Source organism: Dendropsophus ebraccatus, chromosome 12 (assembly GCF_027789765.1).
Source record: "Dendropsophus ebraccatus isolate aDenEbr1 chromosome 12, aDenEbr1.pat, whole genome shotgun sequence".
Classification (NCBI taxonomy): Eukaryota; Metazoa; Chordata; class Amphibia; order Anura; family Hylidae; genus Dendropsophus; species Dendropsophus ebraccatus.
The window spans coordinates 19,464,085-19,490,872 of NC_091465.1; the positions used below are offsets into that span (position 1 = coordinate 19,464,085).

Below are 26,788 nucleotides of genomic sequence, written 5' to 3' on the forward strand. Positions count from 1 at the left end.
ATTAGTAGACTGCATGTGATCCCAGCAGTCATGTGACCACAGTGGGCAGGACCTGACACAGGCTTACCCCCCCCCCCCCCCTCCTTCTTCTTTTAAACTCCATAGAGACATGAAATGACACTAGGATGTTGCGATAGTGTGACAAGTTTCTGCAGTAAGAGAAATTGTCCAAGACCCAGGTGTGCCGAGACTGCCTGCAACCGAGACACAAGCAGGTCACCCTATCCAAAAATGACAATGTAATTCATAGTTATTGGAGCATAATGGATGTTCCAGAAAGGTTTCCTATCACAGTACTGTCCCCAGTCCCTGGTCCAGCAGCATCTGCAGCGACAATGAGAAGAGCACAACTCCAGCATGCTCCAGTCGCATTGTTCGCCATTTGACTCTCGGTGGCTGGAAAAGCTGGACGCATCCCTAGGCTAGGCCATACATTGAATCCATGTTTTCCAGAAGTGCCTAGGGCTGCACCCAACTTCTCCAGCAACCGAGAGTGTTCAGGTTTGGCCATACCTGAACGTTCATTACATTCACTCAACAATATTCATAAATAGAGACACTAGATGAGCAAATTTGCCGAAGTTCGGGTTCGTATGAACCTGAACTATCGGCTTCTGATTCCCGCTGTCTGCAGCCTCCGTGAACAGGGGGCATACAGCCTTACGGACCGCTTGGGAAACTGGGATACAGACATTGGCATAGGCTGTATCCCAGTTTTCCAGGCGGTCCTTACGCTGTATCCACCCTGTTAAGGCTGGGTTTACATATATAAGTTGGCATCAGTTGCGTTTTTTGCCTAAAAACTGACCACAACTGATGTCACAACTGATGCCAAAAATGCATCAGTTGTCATCAGTTTTTCTATCCGTCTTTTCATTAAAAACCATCAGTTGCCATCAGTTTCCATCAGTTGTCATCAGTTGTCACAAGTTGCGCTCATCAGTTGACATTTTTTTCCCCAGTATGTTTTCCTGTCATTTTCAATGGGATTTGCGGGGGAGCGCACGGGGGCTATATACTAAATGGGGGAGCTCACAGGGGGGGCTATATACTACAAGGGGAGAGCGCACAGGGGGGCTATATGGGAGGGGGAGAGCGCACAGGGGGGCTATATGGGAGGGGGAGAGCGCACATGGGGGGCTATATACTATTGGGGGAGAGCGCACAGCAATGCTGTATACTAATTGGGGGAGAGCACACAGGGAAGCTAAATATTACTAGGGGGGCAACAGGGGGGCTATATACTACTGGAGGAGAAACAGGGGGGGTGATATACTACTGGGGGACCAAGGGGGGACTATAGGGGAGGGGGAGAGCACACAGGGGGAGATATATGTTTATTTTGTGTACTATTTGACTGAACGCCGGATGCCAGGGCCGAACGACATGCGTCCTGCCCGGCGAGGCATCCGGCGCTCTATTCCATTGTATTGGTGCGGCGCCGCATCACCGGAGCGGCGGTCCGCCAGGACGCTGCAAGATGCGGCCTAACGCACCGACGGTCCGGCGATGCGGCGGCCACTATTTCCCGCCGCACATTTTGAATGATCCCATTGAAAACAATGGGATCAGTTCAAAGATGCGTTTCCCTCCGGCGCTTTTCTCCTGCGCCGGAGGGAAACGCCGCCGCACCGCCGGACATATGTAAACCCGGCCTTACAGAGGCTGCAGACAGCGGGAATCAGAAGCCGATAGTTCATACGAACCCGAACTTTGGCAAATTCGCTCATCTACAATAGAGACCAAGTATCAAGGAAAAACTAAGGGGGTCATTTACTATTGAGTCTGAAACATGCAATTTTTTAAACAGCCCATCGGTCTGTTTTTTTTTTTTTTTACTCGAATTGGACTAATTTAGCAAACTTTTCATGAATTTGGGAATAGAATATTGTCAAAAATTTGCGCAGACAAATTCACTCAGTACTAACCAGACATAGGCATTCACCACTTTGTGCGACTTTTTAAAAAGTTGGAAATAATAAATTGGGAGCAAATCTAGGATTATGGAATTTTTTGGGTGAATACTTAAAAAAGGCAGATTAAAAAAAAGTCACATCTAAAAAATATTCACTCGTGGAATACTGGTTCATTCACCTTAAAACTGGTGCAAAGCCGCTAAGACTTTTTTTTTTCCTTTAATACCTATTGCCTAAAATTTCCACTGCAAAAATAAAAGACTGATGGAAAATTTACTGATACCTTTTTTGTATCTTTATATTTTTGTTGTTATCTTTCTGCTACAGGAATGCTATTACGCAGTTTGAATATCTGGTGTTTTGGAAACACCATGGACATAGCCTCAGGGCTGAAACTATGCGCAGTTTCTGACGCAGTGTTCCAGGAGCGAATACAAAAGCTGCTATATACTTTCCCTCCTTTTTGCATCCAGTCAAAGGGTAAGTTCACACTGAGCAATGCTCAAGGAATTGTAGAGGAAAGTTTTCTGCTTGAAATTCCTCATCTATTCAGCTCTGGCAGAATTTGAGCAGAATGCAAGCGGAATTCAAGCAGAATTGAAGCCTCCATTGACTTCTATAGCATTCCGCCCAAAGAATTGACATGTCAAAGCGGATCAGCAGCAGAAAATTCTGCACTGTGAACAACACAATGGTACATTGCTCTTTACATATTTTATGGGAGGAATTTCAAGCTGAAATAAGAGCGGATTCCTCTTCAATTCCTCACCTATTCCTTAGTGTGAACCTACCCTTTGGGTCCTTTTACATAGACAAAGAGATTTATCTGACATATTTTTGAAGCCAAAGCCAGGAGTGGGTTTGAAAAGAGGAGAAATCTTTCCATTCCTGGCTTTGGCTTCAATAATCTGTCAGATAAATCTCTGTGTAAAAGGACCCTTGGCTTCGCCGCCACAAAAACGGTAAACAGTCAGTTGTGTGCTGGAAGTCAAGAGAAAAACATGAAACGCTCAAGAAATTTATTTCTTTTTATTGGTGTTTTTCGGCACTTTTTATTTTGGGCCCCTCAAATGCAAGGGGCTCTGTGGTGGCAAAAACAAAACAAAAACAAGTGTTGAATTTCTGGGGCTTTTTTTGTGGCATTTTCTTGAATCACATGATTTCTAATGGGAAACACAAGAAAAGAAAAAGAAGTTCCCGCTTCTGTCCATCTCATCTTCCTGACATATCACTTCATGAACCTGCTGCTTCTAAGAAACGCCTGAATCTATACTGTACACGTTATGTGCAAATCCACCCTATGTGCACAGATATTCGCATAACCCAGAGCTACTGAAGACCCCATAGAAGTCCCTAGAAATCTGTTCAAGGGTAAAAGTATTGGGGAAAATGCCTGACCTGGCTAATGGGACAGCCTGCTCAGCCAGTGACTGGAGCGGCGTCCTGCCACAGACACTGACTGGCCGAGTGGCCTGTCAATCAGCCGGGTCATGACGTCGGCTGAGAAGATGATCCCAGAGGCTGGCGGGGTCCACGGGGGACAGTTTAGTAGTTGTGCTTAGATTGGGCTTAGTGGATGTCCCCCCCACCGCCTTCTCCGAAAAAAATTGCAGCCCCAGACTTCTCCTTTAACTGCAGTGAATGGAGCTGAATTGTAATACCACACACAACCTGAGGACAGGGGTGGTGCTGTTATTTCAAGAAAGTAGCTGTGTTTCTTATTACCCTGGATATTTCCTTGAATCTTGACTACACCCTAGCAATGTGATAGTGAAGGATAGGGCTGGGATCCAACATAGTATTTGGTATCAAGGCTTTTCCATATAGTGTTTTTCTCTGTGTCCGTTCCCCTCCTAGTTTTGGCTAAAAATACTAATTAAAAATACTCGCCAGCATACTACATGTGAACATAGCCTTAGATTTGGTAAGTCATCTGATAGTTATTCCATGCTGCACTTTACTTTGTAAGGCAGGGATGGGGAACCTTCGGCCCTCCAGCTGTTGCAAAACTACAATTCCCGTCGTGCCTGGGCAGCCGAAGCTTTAGCTTCGGCTGCCAAGGCATGATGGGAATTGTAGTTTTGCAACAGCTGGAGGGCCGAAGGTTCCCCATCCCTGTTGTAAGGGTTAGATGTATGTATGTTGTGGGAGAATCAGGCACAGGCCCCATCTAGGTCACTTAGCAGGTCACGTGTGGTGGATATTGTTGGATTGATGACTTTGATGGGACAATCACTGTCTCCTTCTACATGATTTGCTGTAGAGGGATGGAAGCTTCCTGGGTTGTAGGAATTATAACAATTACAGTTAATAAGGTTTAGGATCATTGGACAGAGGGTATAAGAAGCTGCTGAACCCAAAATTCAGTACTGTCATTCCCATTCTTGTCCCTGATTGTTCCTAAAGTATTTTCCTATTTTCTTGTACTGCTCAAGAATCAATTCTCATTACATTTTACTTATTCCCTTCTCCATAGTCTGTTTTAATTCGTTTTTTTTGTGATGTTTTTGAATTTGGCATTATTAATTTATATATATTTTTTTCCATTTGTGTGTGTGTGTGTATATATACAGTGGTGCCTTGGATTACGAGCATAATTCGTTCCGGGCCCGTGCTTGTAATCCAAATCCACTCTTAAACCAATGCAAATTTTCCCATAAGAAATCACTGATATGCAGACAATTGGTTCCACACCCCAAAAATAATGATTTATTATTCTGAATAACATGTAAAACAGATGAAACAAACATTCAGAAACAGCAGAATATGTGATATTATAAGTCACTGTACAGTAATGGAGAGGATGGGAAACACAAGGGCGGACAGAGACTGCAGGGAGCATGAAGGAATGAGCAGAGCAGATGTGGGCACTGTATAGCAGCACTCTCTGTCCGGGGAGAGAGGGGTTACAGCTATGGAGAAATTACCTCCACAGTCCTGTCCCCTGATGTAAGCCCCAGCCTGAAGTGGATCTACCATGATTTGGAAGGTGAGGGAGACTTCTTGGTTCAGAGTACAGGGCTGTAGACCACACTATGCAGACCATGCCCCTCCTCCACTTGCGCTCCAACCCAGTACAGGGAGCTCTTAAACCAAAGCAATGCTCTTAAACCAAGTCACAATTTTGAAAAACTGTGAGCTCTTAAACCAAGTTACTCTTAAACCAAGGTACCACTGTATATATATTATATTGATGAAAATGTGACATTTGCAAACCTGTTAGCATGAAATTATTTTTGACAAAAACTCTATTTACAAAAAACAAAGGTCATGGTGATAGAAGGATTTGCGTCAGGACGTCTTGGGTGGAAATATTATAAGTGAACGGATGAAATGAAGCGGGCAGAGTAATATTTCTTTGATCCTGAGGACAGAAATGATGACTACACCTAGGGTTCTTTTATTCTCTATGTATGTATATGGTATATACTGGTCATTGATGACATTGATTACTTGAGTGATCTTACAGAAAATTCAGTTTCCGCCATAGGCTGTATCCATGTTTTCCGGGCAGACCTAGCTGCTCCCAAGTGTTCAGGTCTTCACAAACCCAAACTTTCTTAAGCCTAATGTAGTGTATAGTGTGAAGAGACTTTGGGTCCATTGACACAGAAAGATTATGTGACAGATAATCTGCCAAAGATTTGAAGCCAAAGCCAGAAGCAGACTATAAACAGAGATCAGGTCATAAAGGAAAGACTGCGATTTTGCCTCTTTTCAAATCCATTCCTGGCTTTGGCTTCAAATCTTTGGCAGATAATCTGTCTGTGTAAATGGACCCTTTGGCATTCTAATTTTGAGTGGAGTAAGGGGCCTATTAGACAAAGGAATAAATATTAACAATAAACTATTGCAAACTAGATCATGTATCGTTAATCTCAACGATTAGTGAACAAATGCAGAATTACAACGAACGAATGTGGAATTAGAGTGAACGATTTACAACGATTTCTTGTTGCCTGCATTAATGGTGCGTTTACACAGGCAGATTTATCGGACGGATTTTGGAAGCCAAAGCCAGGAATGGCTTTGAAAAGAGGCGAAATCTTTCCTTTATGACCTGTTCCCTGTTTATGGTCTGTTCCTGGCTTTGGCTTAAAAAATCTATCAGATAAATCTGTCTGTGTAAATGCTCCATTACACAAAACAATAATTGTTAAATATGTATAAAACTATTTACACAATTATCATCCTGTGCAATAGTATCCTAAGCTTCTGACAGACCCCTCTGTACCCATCAAAACCCCTGTCTGCTCCAGATTCCTCAAATAAATCCAGACCCCTCTAGTGGGCATGCCGAAATCCACTGTCTCATTATGTCACCCAGCTTCTGCCATCAGGGCATGGTTAGGACACCCCATACACAGTAGATAGCCTGTCGGTCCAATGTGTATGACCTTCTTTAGTATCATTAGAGAAAAACCACTCAGGGTGCGTTCACACGTACAGGATCTGCAGCAGATTTGTATCCGCAGCAGATTTGATGGCCCAGAGTTACTTTGCATTGAATCTGCAACTTCAAATCTGCGTTATCAAATCTGATGCAGATCCTGTACGTGTGAACGCACCCTCAGCTTCTTTCCAGTGAATAATAATAGATTGTCCACTAGGTGGCCCAGTGGTCCTGAAATCTACAGGAGTCATTCAGCATAATGTTAAACAGTAGTAAGAAGTAATTTTTTTTGGTAATTTTACTTCTCCACATTGTACTGGAGTAGTCTACATGGAGATGGCAGCAGTCTCAGCTGACCATGTTTACTAGGACTACACAGTAACACAATGCTGCCTTAAAGGGGAACTATCATCAGGTTAGGGCGAGATGACACTGTGGGGGTGGGGCAGTGCTCCCAGCTGAAAAATTCGCGCAGGACCAGCGCCGAGGTGGAAGGTAAGACACATACCTTCCTCCTCGGCATCCCAGGCGCTATAGGGGGCTATCAGCAGCTTAGATTCATCTAACATGCTAATAACTCCCCTTTAAATTCATGTGCAGACATGATGGATATTTTGTGAGTTTTTAGGAGAAGGATTACCAGTAAAGCACAATATATGCAAAAAACCTCACTCACACAATGGGTTAGATGCTGTGGATTTTAGCATCAGATTTCACAATGCAAAAGGTACAATAAACATGTAGCCAAGCCTGTCTGTGTAACAAGAGGATCCGAAAGAACCCAAAAATAGTGGGCTCCCCGACACTCATTGAATAAAATCCAAACACGATGGAGATCTCCGGGTCACAGAGTTCCTGTGAACTGAACTTGCTGAACTGAGAGATTGGTGTGGAGCAGTCACCTGGAATTACGGTCAACACGCAATGTGTCTGCTGTGTTTCCATTGTCTGGGTCTATCAGCTGTAGGTGTGAAGTTGTTTTACAATTGCACATAACAGATGGAGCCTCTATTCACCAGTGAAGGGAGCGGCTCAAGGTACGATAACTTCATACCAAGATGTCGGGGGTCAAATCCCCAGATAACCCCAATGAACAGCGTGAACCTGCGCCAAGTTCTTGGTGTCTGCATTGTGAATGGACTAAGGGCAGCCATAGCCGAGCACTGGTGTATAGTAACATGACAAGACGGAGAGGGGAAAAAATTAAAAGCAAAACTATTGATTCAGTCTTACACTTCGTGTACGCATTGGTGCAATTAAGACTCCCCATCTTAGTGTCTAATACTGTATGATACATTTGGAGTACTACACGATCTGACTACACACAGGCATTGTTTGAAGTCTGTTACCATGGAATTACAGTGGTCTTCATTTGTATATTAAAAAAAAAACAACAAATATACAATTTTTCGTTTTCGCCGATTACTGATAAACGATCGATTGCATGTGTACAGGAAACTACCTAAAATAACTCACCATAATTCATGAAGCGATAGTCGTTCGTTCTGATCGTTATTACCATCGTTCATTTAATCTAGTATATGAACAATCATACAATAACGAATGATGTGTAGGTACAGAAAGATTTGCAAACGATTATCAATGATTTTATTGTCCGCTGCAAAGACATACGAACACATTTTTGTTAGACGTTTGATCGTTGCCTGCATACACATAGAAAGATTATAGAATAAATTTGAACGATAACGATTTTTCGTACAATAATCTTTCCGTGTATTAGGACCCTTACCCCTTGTGCACCCTTCCCCCCCTTCCTTGCCATCACTTCTGCCGATATAAGCCCTTGTGACCAGGACCCTCACTCCTTGTGTCTCCCGATTTCCTTATAGATTGTAAGCTCTTGTGAGCAGAACCCTCACTCCTCGTTTCCCCCTATTTTCTCATCGACTGTCACCCTCCTCCTCCTTAGAAAACTGATAACAGGGAGCAATAGATTCAGTGGGCACAGTAAGGGTACTATTACACGGAACGATAATTGGCCCTATCCGGTAGATTATCGTTCCGTGTAATAAACACAACAATCAGCCGATGACCGTTCATCGGCTGATCGGTCATATAGGTTTGGACCTATAATTGTCGCCCAGCGATTTGCAAAGTAGATGCATTACCTATCCATGGTCCAGGGCTCCTCTTTAGGGTCCACTTCTCCCCGGGTCCTGCGTGCTGCAGCTTCAGAGCGGCCTGTCTTAGCTGACAGGCTGCTCAGCCAATCACTGGCCAGGGCCGCCGCAGCCAGTGATTGGCTGAGCGGCCTGTCAGTTAGGACAGGCCGCTCTGAAGCTTCAGTGTGCGGGACCCGGGAAGCAGACCGCAAGAGGCGCCCTGGACCATGAATAGGTAAGCCAGTTTAGCAAGGGCTGCAAGGACATCGGTCACGATGTCCATGCAGCTCTTGTTAAACGATTATGGGGCCGTATAATAGGCACAGTAAACGAGCGCCGATCTAGCAGATGTGCTTGTTTACAGTTATTATCGGGCCCCCATTGGCCCATGTAATAACACCCTTTGGGCCCTTTTACACCAACAGATATCTGACAGATTTTTACAGCCAAAGCCAGGAATGAATTGTAAACAGGGAACAGATCATAAGGGAAAGACTGAGATTACTCTTCTTTTCAAATCCATTCCTGGCTTTGGCTGTAAAAATCCGTCAGATATCTGTTGGTGTAATAGGGCCCTAAATATAGAGTCATCATCATGCCTATCTCCTTTTCTACCCATAGGGTATAGGATCTGGTATCTAACATTGAGTGACTGCACGGTTTGCAGACATCAGCGAGTGTTTGTATATTTACCATGGCACTTAGTGAACAGGCAGAATTGGATCACATTTGCACACGCTCTTACATAAGAGGCAATAAACATGGGCTGTTTTGGTTTTATGCAGTTAATAAAATGTTATGAGTGCAATTTAATTATTATATTGGATTCATTAGCCGCCATCATTCACTGGGGCCGATCCCTGGCCGGGAGGGATGCAAACAATCACTGCTGTTTATGTCACTTGTAGTCAAGAACATTGTGTAAAAACCGCTACAATTGCTCTGAACGACTTACCCACTGCTAACCTGCACGCAAGGGATGGAAGAGGAGCAGAAGCAGCTGGGAAAACACAAAAACACTGGGTTAGGAATAGAAGTCATTCCTCGTGAGAAGAGGTGGACAAAAGAGACAAATGGTAAATGGACAGAGAACGGGGAAAGGGAAGACACTGATATAAATTTAAATGGGTACTGTCATCACCAATAAATACATTTAAAATCAGGGAAGGACGTGTAGTATGTTTTTGCGCTTTATTGCATTTATTTTTTTGCTGTTTTTTTTTTTAATATGAAATATAATGTTATGCATTCGGCCACTAGGTGTCTCACTTACTGGAAAACTGCAGTCGATGCTCCATAACTAAGGCCATTTGGTCTTTAGTAACAGCAAAAGAAAGACCAAATGCAGGAAGTGATGTAAGCTGGTCCAGTGAAGATGAATGCAGTTTGCCCCCCCAAAAAAACACGGATCAAAACGGATCCGGTTTTTTTTTAAACGGACACAAAAGTAGTGTCAGCTACGTTTTTGTGTCAGTCAAAAAAAAAAAAAAAAAAAAGGATTCGTTTTGATGATTTTTTTTTACAATGGAAGTCAAGGGAAAAATGGATCAAAACGGATGCACACAAATGCAACAGTTTTGTTCATCCGTTTTTTTGCTAAAAACGAATTGCAAAAACGCAGTGTGAACCTAGCCTTACGGATGCATTTTTGCAGATTGTGGATATAATAAATGGTACTAAAAAAAGGGATGTGTGAATATAACCTTACTTGGCTGCACTGCCCCACAGCATATATCCAAAATAATTACTACATTGAGTAAGCAGGTCCAGGTCATCTAGTCTACAGCAGTTCTTTAAAGTGATACTGTCACCCCCTTTCTGTATGAGGACTTCTTGGTGCTTGGTCCAATGAAAAATGCTTTTTATTGTTGATTACTGTGTCACTTCGCCCTGCCCATATTGGTGCCATAGGCCCTGCCTCCTCTGTGATGTAATCTCCATCTAGACCCTGCCCACTTTGTGGCCATCGGATTGGGCCAAACTTGAGGGGGTGGGGCCAAGACCCCGCCCGGGTGTCACAATCCATGATTGATAAAAAGCATTTTTCACTGGATAAAGCACCAAGAAATCGATTATAAAGAAAAGTATGAAAACTGCAGAATTTAGGCTTTACAGCTGTGTAGAGAAGTCCTTATAATAAAGGAGCAGACTAGATAGACCCAGTAATCTTTTTATGCTGACAATCTTCTATGTTTCTAAGCACATCACACATCTTCACAGACCTGAAGGTGTTAGCTGCAGCTTATTAATAGTAAGATGACAAACACGGTGTGCACTTCATAAACAGATATTTTATTTTGCACTGAAAAGACATACCTGATGCATGTGAAGCAGCTCGGTACATATAAAAACATAGTTTTTTTTTTATTTTTTTTATAGAAATTAAAGAGAGACAGAAAATAACAAAACTGTACGGAATATTCAGAACTAGAAAAAGATCTAGATATTGTTTATCCGTGTACTCAGGTGTATTCAGGTGAAGCTTTCAATAAATGAGACTGTAAAAATCAGACTGTAAATTCAGCCATATTTATTACACAGAAATCATTCTAAAGCATCAGATTGGCAAGAAAATAACCTTTACTGTAAGGCTGGTTTCCCATGGGGTATAACACAAAGGCATTTCTGCATCTGTATTACGGATAAAGGTCTAATGACCAGCACACACACAACCCTAGAGATCACACAACACACTGCAACGTCCCAGGCTGCACTCTGCAGTAACTGCTGACGCAGAACATCTCACCGACTATGAATCAGAAATTAAAGATACTCAAGTCACTCAGTGTCATATGTGTTAGCCCTGAGTGCTGAAGGATATCGATTAGACACACCACATGGATAACTCATTGATCTCCATTGCAAGACCACTTCTGGTCTATGCATTATCTTACAGCTCGCGGTTGTGCAAAACTGATATTACAAGCGGAGAATCTGGAGCTGGCGGATCCCTCCCACAGGTCACGAGACAAGAGCACAGACTGCAGGGCCCGGGTATATGCTGCCAAAGAAAATGCAAATATAAGGTGTAAATAAACCATAAAGGAGAACAAAGGTAATGACAGACAATATAGCATTTATTCTGCTCCTATACATACACTCATATTAATGGATGCCCCACAGTGTGATGCATTCATGTATAAGAACAAAGAGGACATGGGAGCGATTTCCAGCTGAACAGTAGAGAAGAGCAAACCTTAAGCTCGCTCAGGTCTGTCTAGGCCCGGGCGTTGGCATCCTCCTTTGTGGAGAAATTGGATGCAGCCCTAGGGCTGCCAGATATGAATATAGCCATAGGCCTATGGCTGTATCCACGTTTCCATGACTCCCTAGTGCTTCACCCAAGGCAGCTGCCTGAAATGTGGCTCAAGGCCATGGCACGGGCTGCAAATGCTTTCATGACGAAACTGAGTAAACGTTTTTGCATTTTAAAGTTAAAATAAATAGGTCTTCATTAAATATTTTACACAATTTCTCTTCTGCGCATTCTTACATATGTTAATATATGCAAAGCAGCTCTCTGCCGCCATCTGCAGGAGGTAGCTTTCCATTCAACTCATTGCTTAGGGGGCAGAAAACAACTTATACTTTCTGCTTCTTAGTGCTTACTACTGCTCTTTCCCCATCCTAAAAGTATACCCTCAGAGAGGAGGCAGATGTGTCCCTATAATATCGCAGCAAAGAGACACTGGCATATGATCACCAGTAGCTGCAAGATGTTGCCATGCATGGCGGCAGATGATGGTTGGGACTTTCACCCTTCCATACATACTTCTGAGACATGGGAAGAGCCGCATATTAGTGACAGAGCAGGTGAGCTGTTTTCTGCTCCCTGAACTCTGTAAACAGCACATCCGCCTGCATATACAAATAATACTAATACTACAGTTATGCATTGCATTTCGGTCCTCTACCATGCCATACCTTTGGGATTTTGGTAGAAGATACAGTTATTTGCACAGGTGTCTGGGTGGGAGTCCCAAAAATCTGAACCACAGCAGCACAGAGGAGGCAATTCAATGTTATGTAACAACATCTTGTCTTTCATCTGGGCCCGTAAAGCTTCTACATACCTGGAAAAATAGGAGATATAAAAGAGATATATAAAACACCAGTCAATGAAGAATAATTAATCTGAACTCGAAATGCAGACATTTACTTTTAATTTAGTTATTAATTATTTTATGGCTCTTGCGGAATTACATTTGTAAAAAATGTCAAACTTACCAAAAAGTCACATTCTAGTTTCATTTAGACTTGAAGCTAATTTATTGTATCCGTTCATTATTATTGCTTAAGGGGGTTGCCAAAGTTATGGCTCGTGCTCGAGGCGTGCGTCTGATACCTATTTAGGTTGACTCATTATAGTGTGTTGTGTATGCAGTTGATAAAGGCCATTAGTCTAAATGTGTCCTGTTGATGTGTAAGAAGAACTGTGCTGAATAAACATTGGGAACTTTACAAGAAACTGTTATTGTTATTATACTTACTTGTGCGGTATATGATGCTGGCTGCATTTAGAAACAAGAGGTCACTAAGGGGGAATGGATTAAGACTGGTGTTGAAAAGCCGGTCTTAAATGTGAATTTGTTGGCTTCCACCTCGCCATATTTATTAAAGCTAGCATTAACCCTGCAAGAGGCTACTTTATACCAAGCCCAACCCACTTGACGTAACAAAAGGCAGTGCCACAGTTCTGGGGTTTTTCTCACAGACTGTGATTACTTCCCCCATTAGGGCCAGTTCACACTGAGTAATAACGTCGGAATTCCGTGGCGGAGATTTACGTTGCGGTATCCCGACGCGCACAGTGTGCTGCTGTAAGTGAATGGAGGGGACGCGCGCTCGTCCGCTGCCGCCGCTCTCCGCTCGAAGAACTAACATGTTAATTCTTTGAGCAGAGAGGAGAGGAAGCGGACGAGCGCGCGCTCTCATTCGCTCAAAAGCGGTACACTCAAAGCGGAGAGCTCCACCACGGAATTCCGACGTTCTTACTCAGTGTGAACCGGCCCTTAGGATATGTTCACACTGTTTGTTGTTCCTAAGGGGAAACTACAACTAGTAATAGGTGGCAGAAATTGTGACCTTAGCTTCGTATTTGTCACATATTTTACTCGCTATCATGGGTGCAGCTTGGGCATTTTCACCGAGCTATATGATTATAATAGGCGACCTCAGTTATTCTGATGTTTCCGAGGAGTGCGCTAATGGTAACTACTTGTGAGTGTCTCCCTCTTCAATGAGAGCAATAGGTAAAGGAGGAAACGGCAATGAATGCAAATGTTCTGTTATGATCAATGAAATGTAAAAACCTTTGAGGATGTGGATTGCCACTTACCGCTCCACACCCAATCATTCTTTCAAGTCATGTTTATTAACCAAAAGCAAAATTTCCCAAACGCCAAATACCCATAACAGGATGTGGGCAGCTCGTGGAGAGGCAATGACTACATGGGTACTTGTGCTGGGCGTTTACCATAAACACACAGCTGCCTAGCAGGGAACACTTCATAGCCTACTACCAGGCATCCCATGCCAGGATTTACCGGTTGGATTGTTTGGTCTTCTGAGCCTTCTCCTTCTCCTCTGTTGTCTCTTTTTCGGTATCCTCCAGGTCACACGAATGCCTCAGTACACTGGAACGAGCAGATAGGCGCAGTCTTTGTTCCTCCATTAGACGTTCAGTTTCCCGTTCCCTCTTCATTCTGATGGTAGAGGAGATTACAATGAGAATTCGATAGGTTTACAAATATGCATCAGCCAACATTTGTTCAGTCCATGGGTTGTGACATAGTTGTTGTGGTCTACTAGACACTGCTTTACAGCCACATGCCAGCTTTATTAGTCAGGACCTAGAGGAAGAGTTTAATAATGACAACTTCTGTGACTTAACGCTGTTGCCAGGGCCATATATACTGCTTGTGCTGCTGTATTCAGACCACCAAAAACAACATGGATGCCAGCTTCAGACCCTCAAAGTAACACAAACCCTAGGTTTGGACCTTCAACTTCATACAGACCCCAAAATCAGATCCCAGACCCTAAAACAGATGCCAAATGTAATAAACTCGCTGATACAATCCCAGTGTACTAGAGAACTCAGTATTGGATTCTCAGTGTAATACAAATACCAATCAAATACAGATCTTAGTATCTTATCCCAAGTGTAATAGAGACTCCAGTATCAGACCGCCAAGTGTAATAGAGACCCCAGTATCAGACAACTGGTGTAATACATATTCCCAGATAGGTGGCCTGTCAATCACTCGCCATGCTTCTAACGCCTCTTCCATACATCAGGAAGCCAATCCTTAGGAAAGGCCTTCAAGATCCGATTGGTGGGAGCCTGCCTCTGCAGATAAGCTGACTGACAGCGCTGCGGCACTTGTGCAATCCCTGTAGACGATTTCCTATCAAGCCTAGCTCAATAAACTGGATAGAGGCTGTACTGAATACCAAAGCTTATTACCACTAAACTGAATGGTACAGGTACAGCTGTGCTTGGTAGGAAGTAAAAAGGCTGCAGTGCTTGTAGGAGTGCAGAACCAACATCACCGGGCTATCTTCTCTGAAGTCAGCACTGACCTCTCTGACCTCTGAATACCAGTTTTCACACAGCTCCCACTGTGTAATCCTTTGTTCTCTGCTGGCGACTAATTTCCCTCCTCCCCCTTCCACTCTCTATAGATTACAAAGGGCCCGATTGATGTAAAAGAGTCAAGATTTCCTGATAATGAGTAGTGGATGAGAGAGAGGAGGGGGGGGGGGGAGGGACCTGGGGAAAATCTTTTTGAATGCAGATAATGGCATATTTGCCTAATAAACCCAATTACAATGTTTCTTAAAATCGCCTGTACTATTGATTTCTGGAAAAAACAACAACCAAAAACACGACAGCGACACTTTAAGGATCACAAGTCTAATGGTCCTTTTACACGGAACGATTTATCGTTCGAATTTGCACGATAACGATCGAATTCGAACGATAATCGTGCGTGTAAACGCAGCGAATGATCAAGCGACGAGCGAGAAATCGTTCATTTGATCTTTTAACATGTTCTCAAATCATCGTTGATCGTTCGCAAAAAATTCGCAGATCGTTCAGTGTAAACAGTCTTTCAACGATTTCACCCATCGCAAAACGATTTTTCCGTACGATGTATCGTTCCGTCTAAACACTGATCGTTATTAAAAAAACATGATTCATTTAAAATCATTAATCGGGCGAATTATCGCTCCGTGTAAAAGTACCATAAGTCTCAGAAAACCCTTTATCGCGTCAGTCATTGGTTGTTATGTGTTGGTCATGTTTCTTACTTGGATATTTTCCTCTCATGTTCCTTCTGCCTCTGAGTTTCTTTCACCTGCTCCCGCTCTATGTCCATGAAAAGTCTCCTGTACATGAGGTACTGGTTTTGCCTCTAGGAAAGAAGATTATTCATGCGTTAAATGACACTGAACAAAAATCACTCTTTGGCATAATTTCTGCTCACTTTCCTCGAATGGGATAATTCTTGTTCACAAAACCCATTTCGACCAAGTCTACGATCTCATCATGCCCAATCTCTTTGTTCTAAAGTAAGTCAAGCAACTTCCGATGGGGTTTCTCATAGTACAGTGTGCATGCATGTCAGCTGTGCAAAGGGTGTATACGTACGGGTGCATACTGGGGATCTTTGGTTAGTCAGCAGTACATACATAGTCACTTCCTCTCGTACTTCTCTACCCTGTTATGAGACAGCACCTCCTCCCCTCTGCTGTGCCATGACATAGTGCTGAGGAAAGTGCACTAGGGCCTGGCACTATGCTGGGACATGACTAACACATAATACTATCATACCTCCCAACTTTTGCAAAGAGCAAAGAGGGACATGTGTGCCGCGGTCCCCATAGCCACGCCCCCATAGAGACCCTCCATAGCCACGCCCCCATAGCAACCCTCCATAGCCACGCCCCTACAGTCACCACATGCTGCTGACTGAATAATGCCCTATACAGTATCCAATCCCCCCAAAAATGCCCTATATAGTATCCAATCCCCCCAATAGTGCCACACATAGTATCCAATCCCCCACAGTGCCCCACATAGTATCCAATGCCCCCATATAGTGCCCCACATAGTAGCCAATGCCCCCATATAGTGCCCCACATAGTAGCCAATGCCCCCATATATGCCCCACATAGTAGCCAATCCCCCATAGAGTGCCCCACATAGTAGCCAATCCCCCATAGAGTGCCCCACATAGTAGCCAATCCCCCATAGAGTGCCCCACATAGTAGCCAATCCCCCATAGAGTGCCCCACATAGTAGCTAATCCCCCCATATAGTGCCCCACATAGTAGCCAATCCCCCCCATATAGCGCCCCACATAGTAGCCAATCCCCCCATATAGCGCCCCACATAGTAGCCAATCCTCCCATTTGTGTGGCCCGACCAGAAAAACAATAAACCAGTAACCCACCTGTCCGCCGGTCCCAGCAGCTCCTCTCCCGGCAGAGCGCGCACTCCAGTCATCCTCCGGGGCGGGCAGCGGGGTATACAGACACTGACTGTGCCGGAAGTGACCTGCAGTCTCTATGTGAATTACTTCCGGCACAGTCAGTGTCTGTATACCCCGCTGCCCGCCGGGAGAGGAGCTGCTGGGACCGGCGGACAGGTGAGTTACTGGTTTATTGTTTTTTTCGGTGGGGCTACATGAGGGACACTGGTGCCGTTCCGGGACCGCACCCCGAAAACGGGACTGTCCCGCGGAATCCGGGACAGTTGGGAGCTGTGCTATTATATGGCATCACTGAGGGGAGGGGAGGGGATATTGGTACACTGGGGGTGCTAGTCCCACCTCCAGTGCAAATAGCAGGCTGGCACATATGTAGAAACCGGGGCAGCTTGCAGGAACCAGGCAGCATTTTTGAAAAATGGACCGTGCCACTGGGATCTCCATGCTGGCACCAACCAGGTAGTGTTAAAGGAGAATGCACATGTATAGAGAGGGCTAGCGGCACTATAGGTATAACGTGTGGGTATAGCCAACAGTGTATATCGGTTAGGATTTGGCCACAACAGGTGGTGCTAACTGTGTACAGCAACACAAATCCAAGGATAGGAAGAAAAAAAGCCAGTTGCAAACAGTCACCAAAGTTGTCTTCTGCGGTTTATTTCACTTTAAAAAAAAGCAAGGACATGGTGCGGACATGTGATGAGCAGGCGCTCAGTGAAAGGAGTGGTGACAGTCTGTTTCACGCTCACGGCGCTTCTATGGACCTCCTTTTTCAGGTCCGTAGAAGCGCCGTGACCGTGAAACAACAGACTGTCACCACTCCTTTCACTGAGCGCCTGCTCATCACATGTCCGCACCATGTCCTTGCTTTCTTTTTAAAGTGAAATAAACCGCAGAAGACAACTTTGGTGAGTGCAACTGGCTTTTTTTTCTTCCTATCCTTGGATTAGTGTTAAAGGAGAAGTCTGGCCATTTTGAAAATTCAGCAGCCAGCAGGGTCAGGGGGGATTTTGACTACAAGTACAAACTTACCTATCCCCGTGCCCACGATGAGGGACAGGACCACCCTCCCCAGCGGGCTCCAGGATCTCTGAAGCAGACACATCAAAACCTGGCTGATGGACTGGCCACTCAGCCAGTGAGTAACTGGGGCGGGATGCTGCTCCAGTCACTTATTGGCTGTGGGGCCAGTCTATCAACCAGGACAGGCCTCCCCCCCCACAAGTTGTGACATCATCTAACTAACAAATATATATCAACATCATCGATCCTATGACATCACTGATCCAACATCATCAATGACATGATCGATCCTATGAGGGCATCATTGGTCCGATGAAATCATCGATATAGATTATATATAAATATTTTCTTTTTTGTTTTAAAAAGGAGAAGTCCAGCCATTTTAAAAATTTGGCAAATTTGACGTCCTGTGCCAGCTGATGGGCTGGCCGCTTTAAAATTTAGTTTTCCAATCCCAATAACACAGGGATCAATTTAAACAGTAGGTTTTCAAGTGTGGGGGAATCTGAGTATTCAGAGGAAGCCAATAAAAAAACTATAAAACCATTAGAAGGTTTCAGAACTTGGTTGGTTGTCAATCAGCTATAACCAGAGAAAGCTTCTGCAGATGCGTGACAAGTGGCAGGGATCATGTCTGACCATTCTATTGATAGAGACTCTGCACTGTTTATTGAACACATATGGGCTTTACCTATGTAAGTATGCTTTGGCGTGTATGTGTGTGTGTAACATTGGTATCTTTGTATAGATGACGGCCGATAGCGGCCATATGACCATCAGTCCCTGCACGGGCGATTGTTTATAACTGACTGACATCGCCAGATACACAAGCAGCCTTTTCTCACAATCCCTGTGCGCCACAAATGTTATCACTCCGATCACTATAATTACACAGCAATCAGGAAGTGATACAGCCCGAGGCTACTAAACAGCCGGCCGCACTTCACACCAGTCACTCCATGTAATTATAGAGGTCACGCTTCTATTTACCATATAATGGGTATAAATACACATATGGGGCACAGAGATTGCCTGAATCACATGACCGAGAATTATTTGTCAGATATTAACAGGGCTGGGAGAGGAATGAATCAAGTAGAATGATATTTAAAAAAAGGGATGAAAAAATTATTTGTTGTGGAGACGTATAGACATCGTTGAAGTCCAGTGCCAATTTGAATGGTACCGAGAAGATAATGGTATAAGGATAGCATATGAATCAAAGAGATACCTCTAGTATAGGAATATAGAAAGAGTCTGATTTTGAAGTTTTCACGTGAATTAAATCTGTAGCAATATCACATCATAAGTTATAAAAGGCAGAATACTAAAGTACAGTTTAGTGCCCACGGCCATGCTCCACATCCAAACATCTCCTGGGTGACCCTAGGTTACTGATGTATTGGCTATTGCCAACTGCTCCGTATGGGCTCCCTAAGTCTACTCCAAGATATTGTGGCTCTCGGCTTTCCGGGGACAGTCTAGATTTGGCCGATTAGCCGCGGAACGGTCAGCGAGGAAATTCCACCGTGAACCGCAGAGCAGAATTTCCATTCAACACAATGGAAATTAGCTCTGCACCTATTTTAACGGCTGAAATATCAGCGCTATTCAGTGCAGAAATTCAGCTGCTTTTGCTCTGTGTGAACGGTACGCTTTAATGCTCCAAGATATTGTGGACAATTGTGGCTCTCGGCTTTCTGGGGACAGTTTAGATTTGGCCATTTTCTGTTCCAGTGTGACTGTGTCCCGCTGCACATAGCAAGGTTCATAAAGGCATGGAGGGGGAGTCTAGTGTCGAAGAACAAGACTGACCGATTGACATGATTGTGAGCCAGGCCATCTAGTCTGACCTCACAAATGCTATTCTGGATGAATTGGAAAAAAAAATCCTACAGACGCCTCCAAAATCATGTAGAAAACTTCATAGAAGAGTAAAAGCTCCTATACCCGCAAAGCAGGAACCAGGTCTATAATAATGCTATGGGAATTGTATGTGCTAAAAACTCTTGGAGGTGTAGTGTGGAGGAGGCCATTACACGAAGCACTTATCGTTTAAAAATTTGCTATTACGAATGGAAAAATGAACAACTATCTACTGGTATTATAACACCTGCTCAAATGACAAACAAAAAAAAGTCTATTACCAGTCACCTCTACTTTAGAGGCGGAAGGGATGTTCTTTAGTACAATATTTTTGAAGTTCTAATACTGTCCGGTCCCGTTTGATCAGTGTTTCCTTGTCTCAAAACACAGGGAATTCTCTCTCTGCCAAACACCGGCTGCAGCAGTGACCAGCCTCATTGAACAATTGGCTAAGTGGCCATTTCTAGGAATCCGGAAGTTCTTTTCTGCAGGGACTGGCCACTACAGACACAGGGGATCTCCCCTCACCAAACTGCTTTGCCATTCAAAAAAAACTTTAAGCAGATACAAGGAGAAGTCTAGCAGCATGACAACTGTGCAAGCCCAATCTAGTAGTCAATGACAGATAGAAGAAGCAATGATTCTCTACCAATAGATCTGCTATAACCTCTAGAAACCTTTTCTTTTCGCTGGTAAAGGGCGATCTGCTGGCTGCCATCACCGGATAACATCAGGAAGTCATCTGTATTATTAGCGCCGAGTATAGACGGTGCCAGGATAATCACACACCTTTCTTATCTTTACGGCTCTTATCGCTGCAGGGACACTGGGTGACTAACATGCGGGGCACAAATTAACCCTGCCAGCAATAGAGATTAATGGGAAAAGGGTCAAATATTCTCACCCGCCTGGGTACAGCGCCAAGGCATAATCTGGGAACAAGAAGCGCTGCTACTATTGGCCAAGGCTTGTGAAATGCTAATAGCCCATAATAAAAAAGGAGGAGGATTGCATCAAAAACAGAATTATCTCCTTTCTACCCAGAGACTCCCATATATTTGGCTCAATAGAATGTTTCATTGTGTTTACTGGCATAACAACAGGTAACATTGCAAGATGGAGCAAAACATTTTTTTTGTTTCTTTTAGAAACCACATTCTATATTTTTTCCCCAAATTCTGAGAGGAAAAATCAGTCTGACTTGTGGTGCAGATTTGCGGCTGTCGATTTTTTGTGGTGACATGTCTGACCCCCCCCCCAGATCAGAGGGCATAACCATATCTGAATTAATGTATATGGGCAAGAGTGAAAAGACCTTCAAGGGATATAAAAAAAAAAAAAAAAATCATTGAAATGATGATTCCAGGTATGCAGGACTGCAGTATTGCTGTGAAAGAGAGGTTTTACCTACAATCCTTTGTTATATACGAGTCTCTTCCTTTGTATACAAGTATACACTGGAGGAGATGTCTGAACCCCAGAATCTCCATCTTTTTATATCCTTTCCAGAATTACTGCACACATTTCAGATGAATACATCAAATTTTTCTCTGTATATGAAACTAAGTAGCTGAGAAGGGTGTAAAAGGGAACTAAACACCTTCAGCTACTTCCTCCATCCTAAACCTAGGGGGTTAAACAAGACATTAATCACAGACCTTAGATGAACATGGGACTTGACACTCAGCCAAGGCTCAACCCCCGCTGTAAAGTCACAAAGTCATCACAAATTATTGCAAAAAAATAAACAATTAATGTCCCATTAGATCCTTCACCCACTTGTTTTCGCTCCTCTTCTTCATCAACACCTGGGCGAAGTACAAGAGCTGCACGGTAATCTGTGTTATAGGCTGGCGCCGGCCCTGCAGGGTACGACTCCTTCATTAGGCGATTACACACCTGAAACAAAAAATGGTCAGTGAACGTTAACTCCAGCATTGAAAACGTGCAAGGAATAGGCCAGTTTCACATAGATGTAATATGTGTCACTAAAAAAGTGCATACCTGTTTTGTGCTGTTTTGGCTGTATTACACAGCCCGATATTGAGGAGGAAGCAGGCGCCGACCTGTCAGTTAAGCGCCCATATGCTTCTCATTTCCAGATGGCTGTTAGGGTCCTATTACACGGAGCGATTTTTAATGATTAACGATAAACAATCGCAAATCGTTAACCTGAAATCGTTCACCATAATACACAGATCCATGGTCGTTCGTTACAATCATTACTATGATAGTTTACTCCTTCTGATCCCAGCAAAACAATGGACAATGTGCAATTACACTGAAAGGTTAATGAACAAATGCGGAACTTGAGCGAACGAATGTGAAATTACAGCGAACGACTAACGATAATTTTAGGTTCAGATCTAAATAAACGATAAAGGACATCCGAACGATTTTTCGATCGTTGCCTGCAATTCCACAGAACGATTATCGTTTAACTTTGAACAATATAATGATTTTTCACACGATAAACGTCCCGTGTAATAGGGCCCTTATGCTGCGTTTACACGGAACGGTTATCGCTCGAATTTTTGCAATAACAATCGCATTTGAGCGATAATCCTTCCATGTAAATACAGCAAACGATCAAGCGACGCGCGAGAATTCGTTCATTTTGATCTTTTAACATGTTCTCAAATAGTCATTCATCGTTCGTTGAAAATTCACAGATCGCTTCATGTAAACAGTCTTTCAAAAATTCACCCTATGTGAAAGATGGGCTTAAGCGATCTTAAAAACGTTCCCAATAACGATTTTTCTTACGAATTTTCTAATGATTTATTCGTCTAAATGCTGATCGTTATAAAAACCAAATTGTTGCTTCAAAATCATTAAACGATCGATTGGGCGAATTATCGCTCTGTGTAAAGGCAGCATTAGGCATGGGGAGCTGCGGGAGGGGCTGTCTGGAGTCCAGGCTGCCCATTGAAGAGAGTGGTGGTCTGCTGCTGTCGCTCCTATTACACAGGGAGCGACAGGCAGCAGACAGCCGCTGCGGTTTCAATAGAACGTGTTGAAAGACCATGCTCAAGCGAAATAGTCTGGTTGTTGCTTTTAAACATGACCTACTACACCAAACGGAAAGGTCAGTAATCAGTCAAGTGCGGCCGATAATCGTTTGGTGCAATAGAGCCCTAAGGCTATGTTCTCACAGTGTATTTTGAGACCTATTTTGTTTGCATTTGCAAACAAGCTTTACATTTCCAAGATTTTTTAATGTGTTAGAGCGTTTTTTGGCAATTTTAAAAGGGCATCTTCTATGTGTTTTATGCAGATACGGCCTTTGCTGGCAAGTCTTTCAAAATTTGACATGTTAATGTCAAATGACATAACATAATATTCCTTTTATATGGCCAGATTACATTCAAGAAAAGTGAGATTACCTTTTATGGCTGTAGTAATAAAGACCATAAAAATAAATAAAAAATAAACCTCCCTTAGGTCTCCATTGGACGAGCTACATCACAGGTTCCACTTATTTTGCAGGATCTCAACAGATAAAAAAAAAAATAAAAAAATCCTACAAGCATCCATTTACATCAGTTAGTGTCTGAACCCAGCCTAATAAAACATACAGAGTCCCAGAAAAATAAAAGCCACCTTTAACTGGTGCCCCAGGGGGCAGCTGATCCTGACACAGGTATAGAGCAGTACAGGACATGTAGTATCACAGTATACTGTAGAGAGGAGATACTAGACACACACACACACACACAGCAGTACAGGACACGTTGTATCACACTGTACTGTAGAGGAGATACTAGACACACACAGCAGTACAGCAGTACAGGACATGTAGTATCACACTATACTGTAGAGGAGATACTAGACACACAGCAGTACAGGACATGTAGTATCACACTATACTGTAGAGAGGAGATACCAGACACACACAGCAGTACAGGACATGTAGTATCACACTATAGTGTAGAGGAGATACTAGACACAGACAGCATTACAAGATTTGTAGTATCACACTATACTGTAGAGAGGAGATACTAGACACACAGCAGTACAGGACATGTAGTATCACACTATAAAAATGGAGGATGGTGGAGCTCTCTAAATTACAATGGACTCGAGGTCAATAGTAAATCCTGTACCAAAGGATTGAAAATTAGTACTAGAAAAGGAAAAAAGGTAACTAATCCTCTAGAGTACTTGCTTAAATGAATATAGTTTTAATTGACACCATAACAATATATATATAGAAATAATATAAGTAATATGTCTCAAAAACAATAAACAATGTAATTATCAATTTGATCGAGCTGCAAAAGCATATGGTTAAGAGCATAGAGTTTAAAGTTTAAAAAGTTCATACGATGTTAAAACCGCTTCGTGTGCACCTGAATTGAACCCAAACAGTAAACTTACATTCACACAGTGCATTACTGTTGTTCCACAGTATCTGCTTGGAATGATATATCACTGGTAAGATTTGGAGGTATCGATAGCTCCTAAAAAAAGTGCAAATTTGCAATAAAGAGTTGGCGTAGTACGCCTCTCACCAGATCGCTGTTGTATCAGCCGTATCTTGAGTCGTATGTAACTTGTGGTGCGCCGGAGGATCCTCCGCTCTGCAGTGATGGCCGCTGCCGTAGATGAATCAGAGTAAGTCCGTGTCGGCTTCAGTTGTGTGGCTGCCGGTTTGGCGTGCAGCGTCTTCACTCCTGCTGGCCACTATAGATTACACTGGGATATGCAGAGTAGCGCTACCAGGTTCGTTGTTGCGCGGGAATCGGCCTGTCAATCATTCATGCCGTTCTCGTGGTTAGTGTTTGTCAACCTTGCAATATCAATTCTCAATGCAATGAGTTGACTGTAGTGATGTGTAGATTTGCTAAACGCGTTTCAAGGCAAAACCAGGGCCTCTTCCTCAGTAGCTGGCATGTGTAGTGCAACGTTGTTCTTTTATCATGTTTCAAAAGATTAGGGTTGGGCTTAGTAGGTTCTTCCAAAAATACGGAGTGACCCGTTTGGATTTTTGTGTCCATCTGTATCATTCAAAGCCCATATATCATAGATGATTTAATGTCGGATATATGTCTCCAAAACCAATATAGTGTATCTTGTTATCATGTATATAGTTCATATGGTTGCAGTATATGTTACTTAGATATATAATTCTATAAAAATGCGTTGCTGTTTCAGAAAAAACGCAGTGTCAAGTTGCTGTAATGTGAACTGATGTTTATAACGATATTTAAACAATACTATTATATTCTCATAAATGAACAAAAAGGGTATCTATGATGACATGTACTCAATGATTGTTTGTATATAGAATCAACATTGTGTAACAGAACAATAAATCTTTGTATATTTGTATATAAAAAAAACACAATATAATGTCATTACACATAATAGATTTCAGCCACTCACCTTTTCAGACAATAGTGATTTTTTAGATTCACGTACACATCAATACCCAATGAGATCTCATCATCAAATACCACGATTTCATCGTTACCAACCACGGAAACATTATCAAACATATCAGCAACAACAATCTTACCAATACAAGAATCATCAGAACTCATACAATCACAAAACACCCTTACTTCCAACACCAGCAACACCACAGAGCCAACCACAAGTAGAAAACATAGTGAGAAGGAATCAGAGGGACAATATACCACTAACACACACACCAAAACGAAAAAGAGGATTCGGAGGGGATGCAGAAGGGGGAGACAATCAAAATCAACCACCACAGAAAATGGGGAAAACAGATTAATCAATAAAGACTCCGTGGTGAACATCAGTTCTGTAGTCTTAACCCCAGTCCAAAGTACATTATTGAATAAAGGTCTCAAGTTTGCCCCCAGTCAATCCTTGAATAAATTTGACACTTATATAGGATTAGAGAAGTACATACGAAAGTTGTGCCTCACTAAATATTACATTAAAAATCCTATTATTAAACAACCTATCAAAACTGACTAATACATTCATACTACATGTGCACCAAAATCAAAATTTTTTCCAAGACATGAAGTAGGTACTGACATTTCAGCATTCAAAAAGGCAGTGGAGGCAGACCTGAGAAAAACACAAATTAACCAAAAAAAAAAAAAAATCACATAACTTGAACAGGAATGAAATTAGAGCCATCAAAGAATTACAAGCAATTTCACAAATTACGATACGAGCCGCCGATAAAGGCGGGGCAGTCGTCATTCAGGACACTGAAAAGTATCTTCAAGAATGTAGAAGACAATTATCTGACCAAAACACATATCAACGTCTCCCTAAGGACCCAATCCAATCCTTTAGTAAGGCATTGAAACAAATATGTGAGTCAGCTCTAGAGAATGATATTTTAACATCTAAAGAATTTGAATTTATCATGAATACACAAGACAGGTTACCTGTCTTCTACTGCCTTCCGAAATTACACAAAGACAGTGAAAACCCCCCCGGACGTCCCATAATTTCAGGGATAGGGTCTCTAACTGCCAACCTATCACAATATATAGACTTTGCAGCCCTTTGTTCAAAAAACCACTAGCTATTTAAAAGACACAACCCAAATTATACAAGAACTAGAAACTATAGCTTGGGAATCGGATTTTATACTTGCAACACTGGATGTGAGCTCTCTATATACGATAATAAAACATGATATAGGGCTAGAAGCAGTCAAATTCTTCCTAACTAAAGGTGAGATTGTACCAGAACAGGTTGAATTTATATTACAGGCCATCCAGTTTATATTAACACACAATTATTTCTACTTTGAGGGAGACCACTATCTACAGACCACCGGTACCGCCATGGGCACCAGGTTTCCACCCAGCTATGCCAATCTCTTCATGGCTATGTGGGAGGAGTCTACCATCATCCCCCAGCTGGGTGCGAGCCTGGTGCTCTGGCGAAGATATATTGATGACATCATACTTATTTGGCGTGGACCAGTGGCCGACCTCGAAGCCTTCATTTCACAACTCAATATAAATTCAT

General features: G+C 42.8%; 1 protein-coding gene across 2 annotated transcripts in view; it reads right to left on the minus strand.

Annotated features, from left to right (window-relative positions):
* Positions 1-10,710: 10,710 nt before the first annotated feature.
* CCDC15 (coiled-coil domain containing 15) overlaps positions 10,711-26,788 on the minus strand; it is a 30,656-nt gene continuing 14,578 nt past the window's right edge. Inside the window, exons 6-10 of one of the 2 annotated variants that reach the window (XM_069947190.1) lie at positions 21,599-21,718; positions 15,750-15,853; positions 13,979-14,137; positions 12,357-12,505; positions 10,712-11,433 (exon numbers count right to left, since the gene is read on the minus strand). In XM_069947190.1, the coding sequence (XP_069803291.1) occupies positions 11,318-11,433; positions 12,357-12,505; positions 13,979-14,137; positions 15,750-15,853; positions 21,599-21,718 (648 nt within the window). In that variant the 3' untranslated portion in view covers positions 10,712-11,317. Of the gene's footprint in view, positions 11,434-12,356; positions 12,506-13,978; positions 14,138-15,749; positions 15,854-21,598; positions 21,719-26,788 lie in introns of both variants that reach the window. The other variant, XM_069947191.1, reaches the window with a different exon arrangement.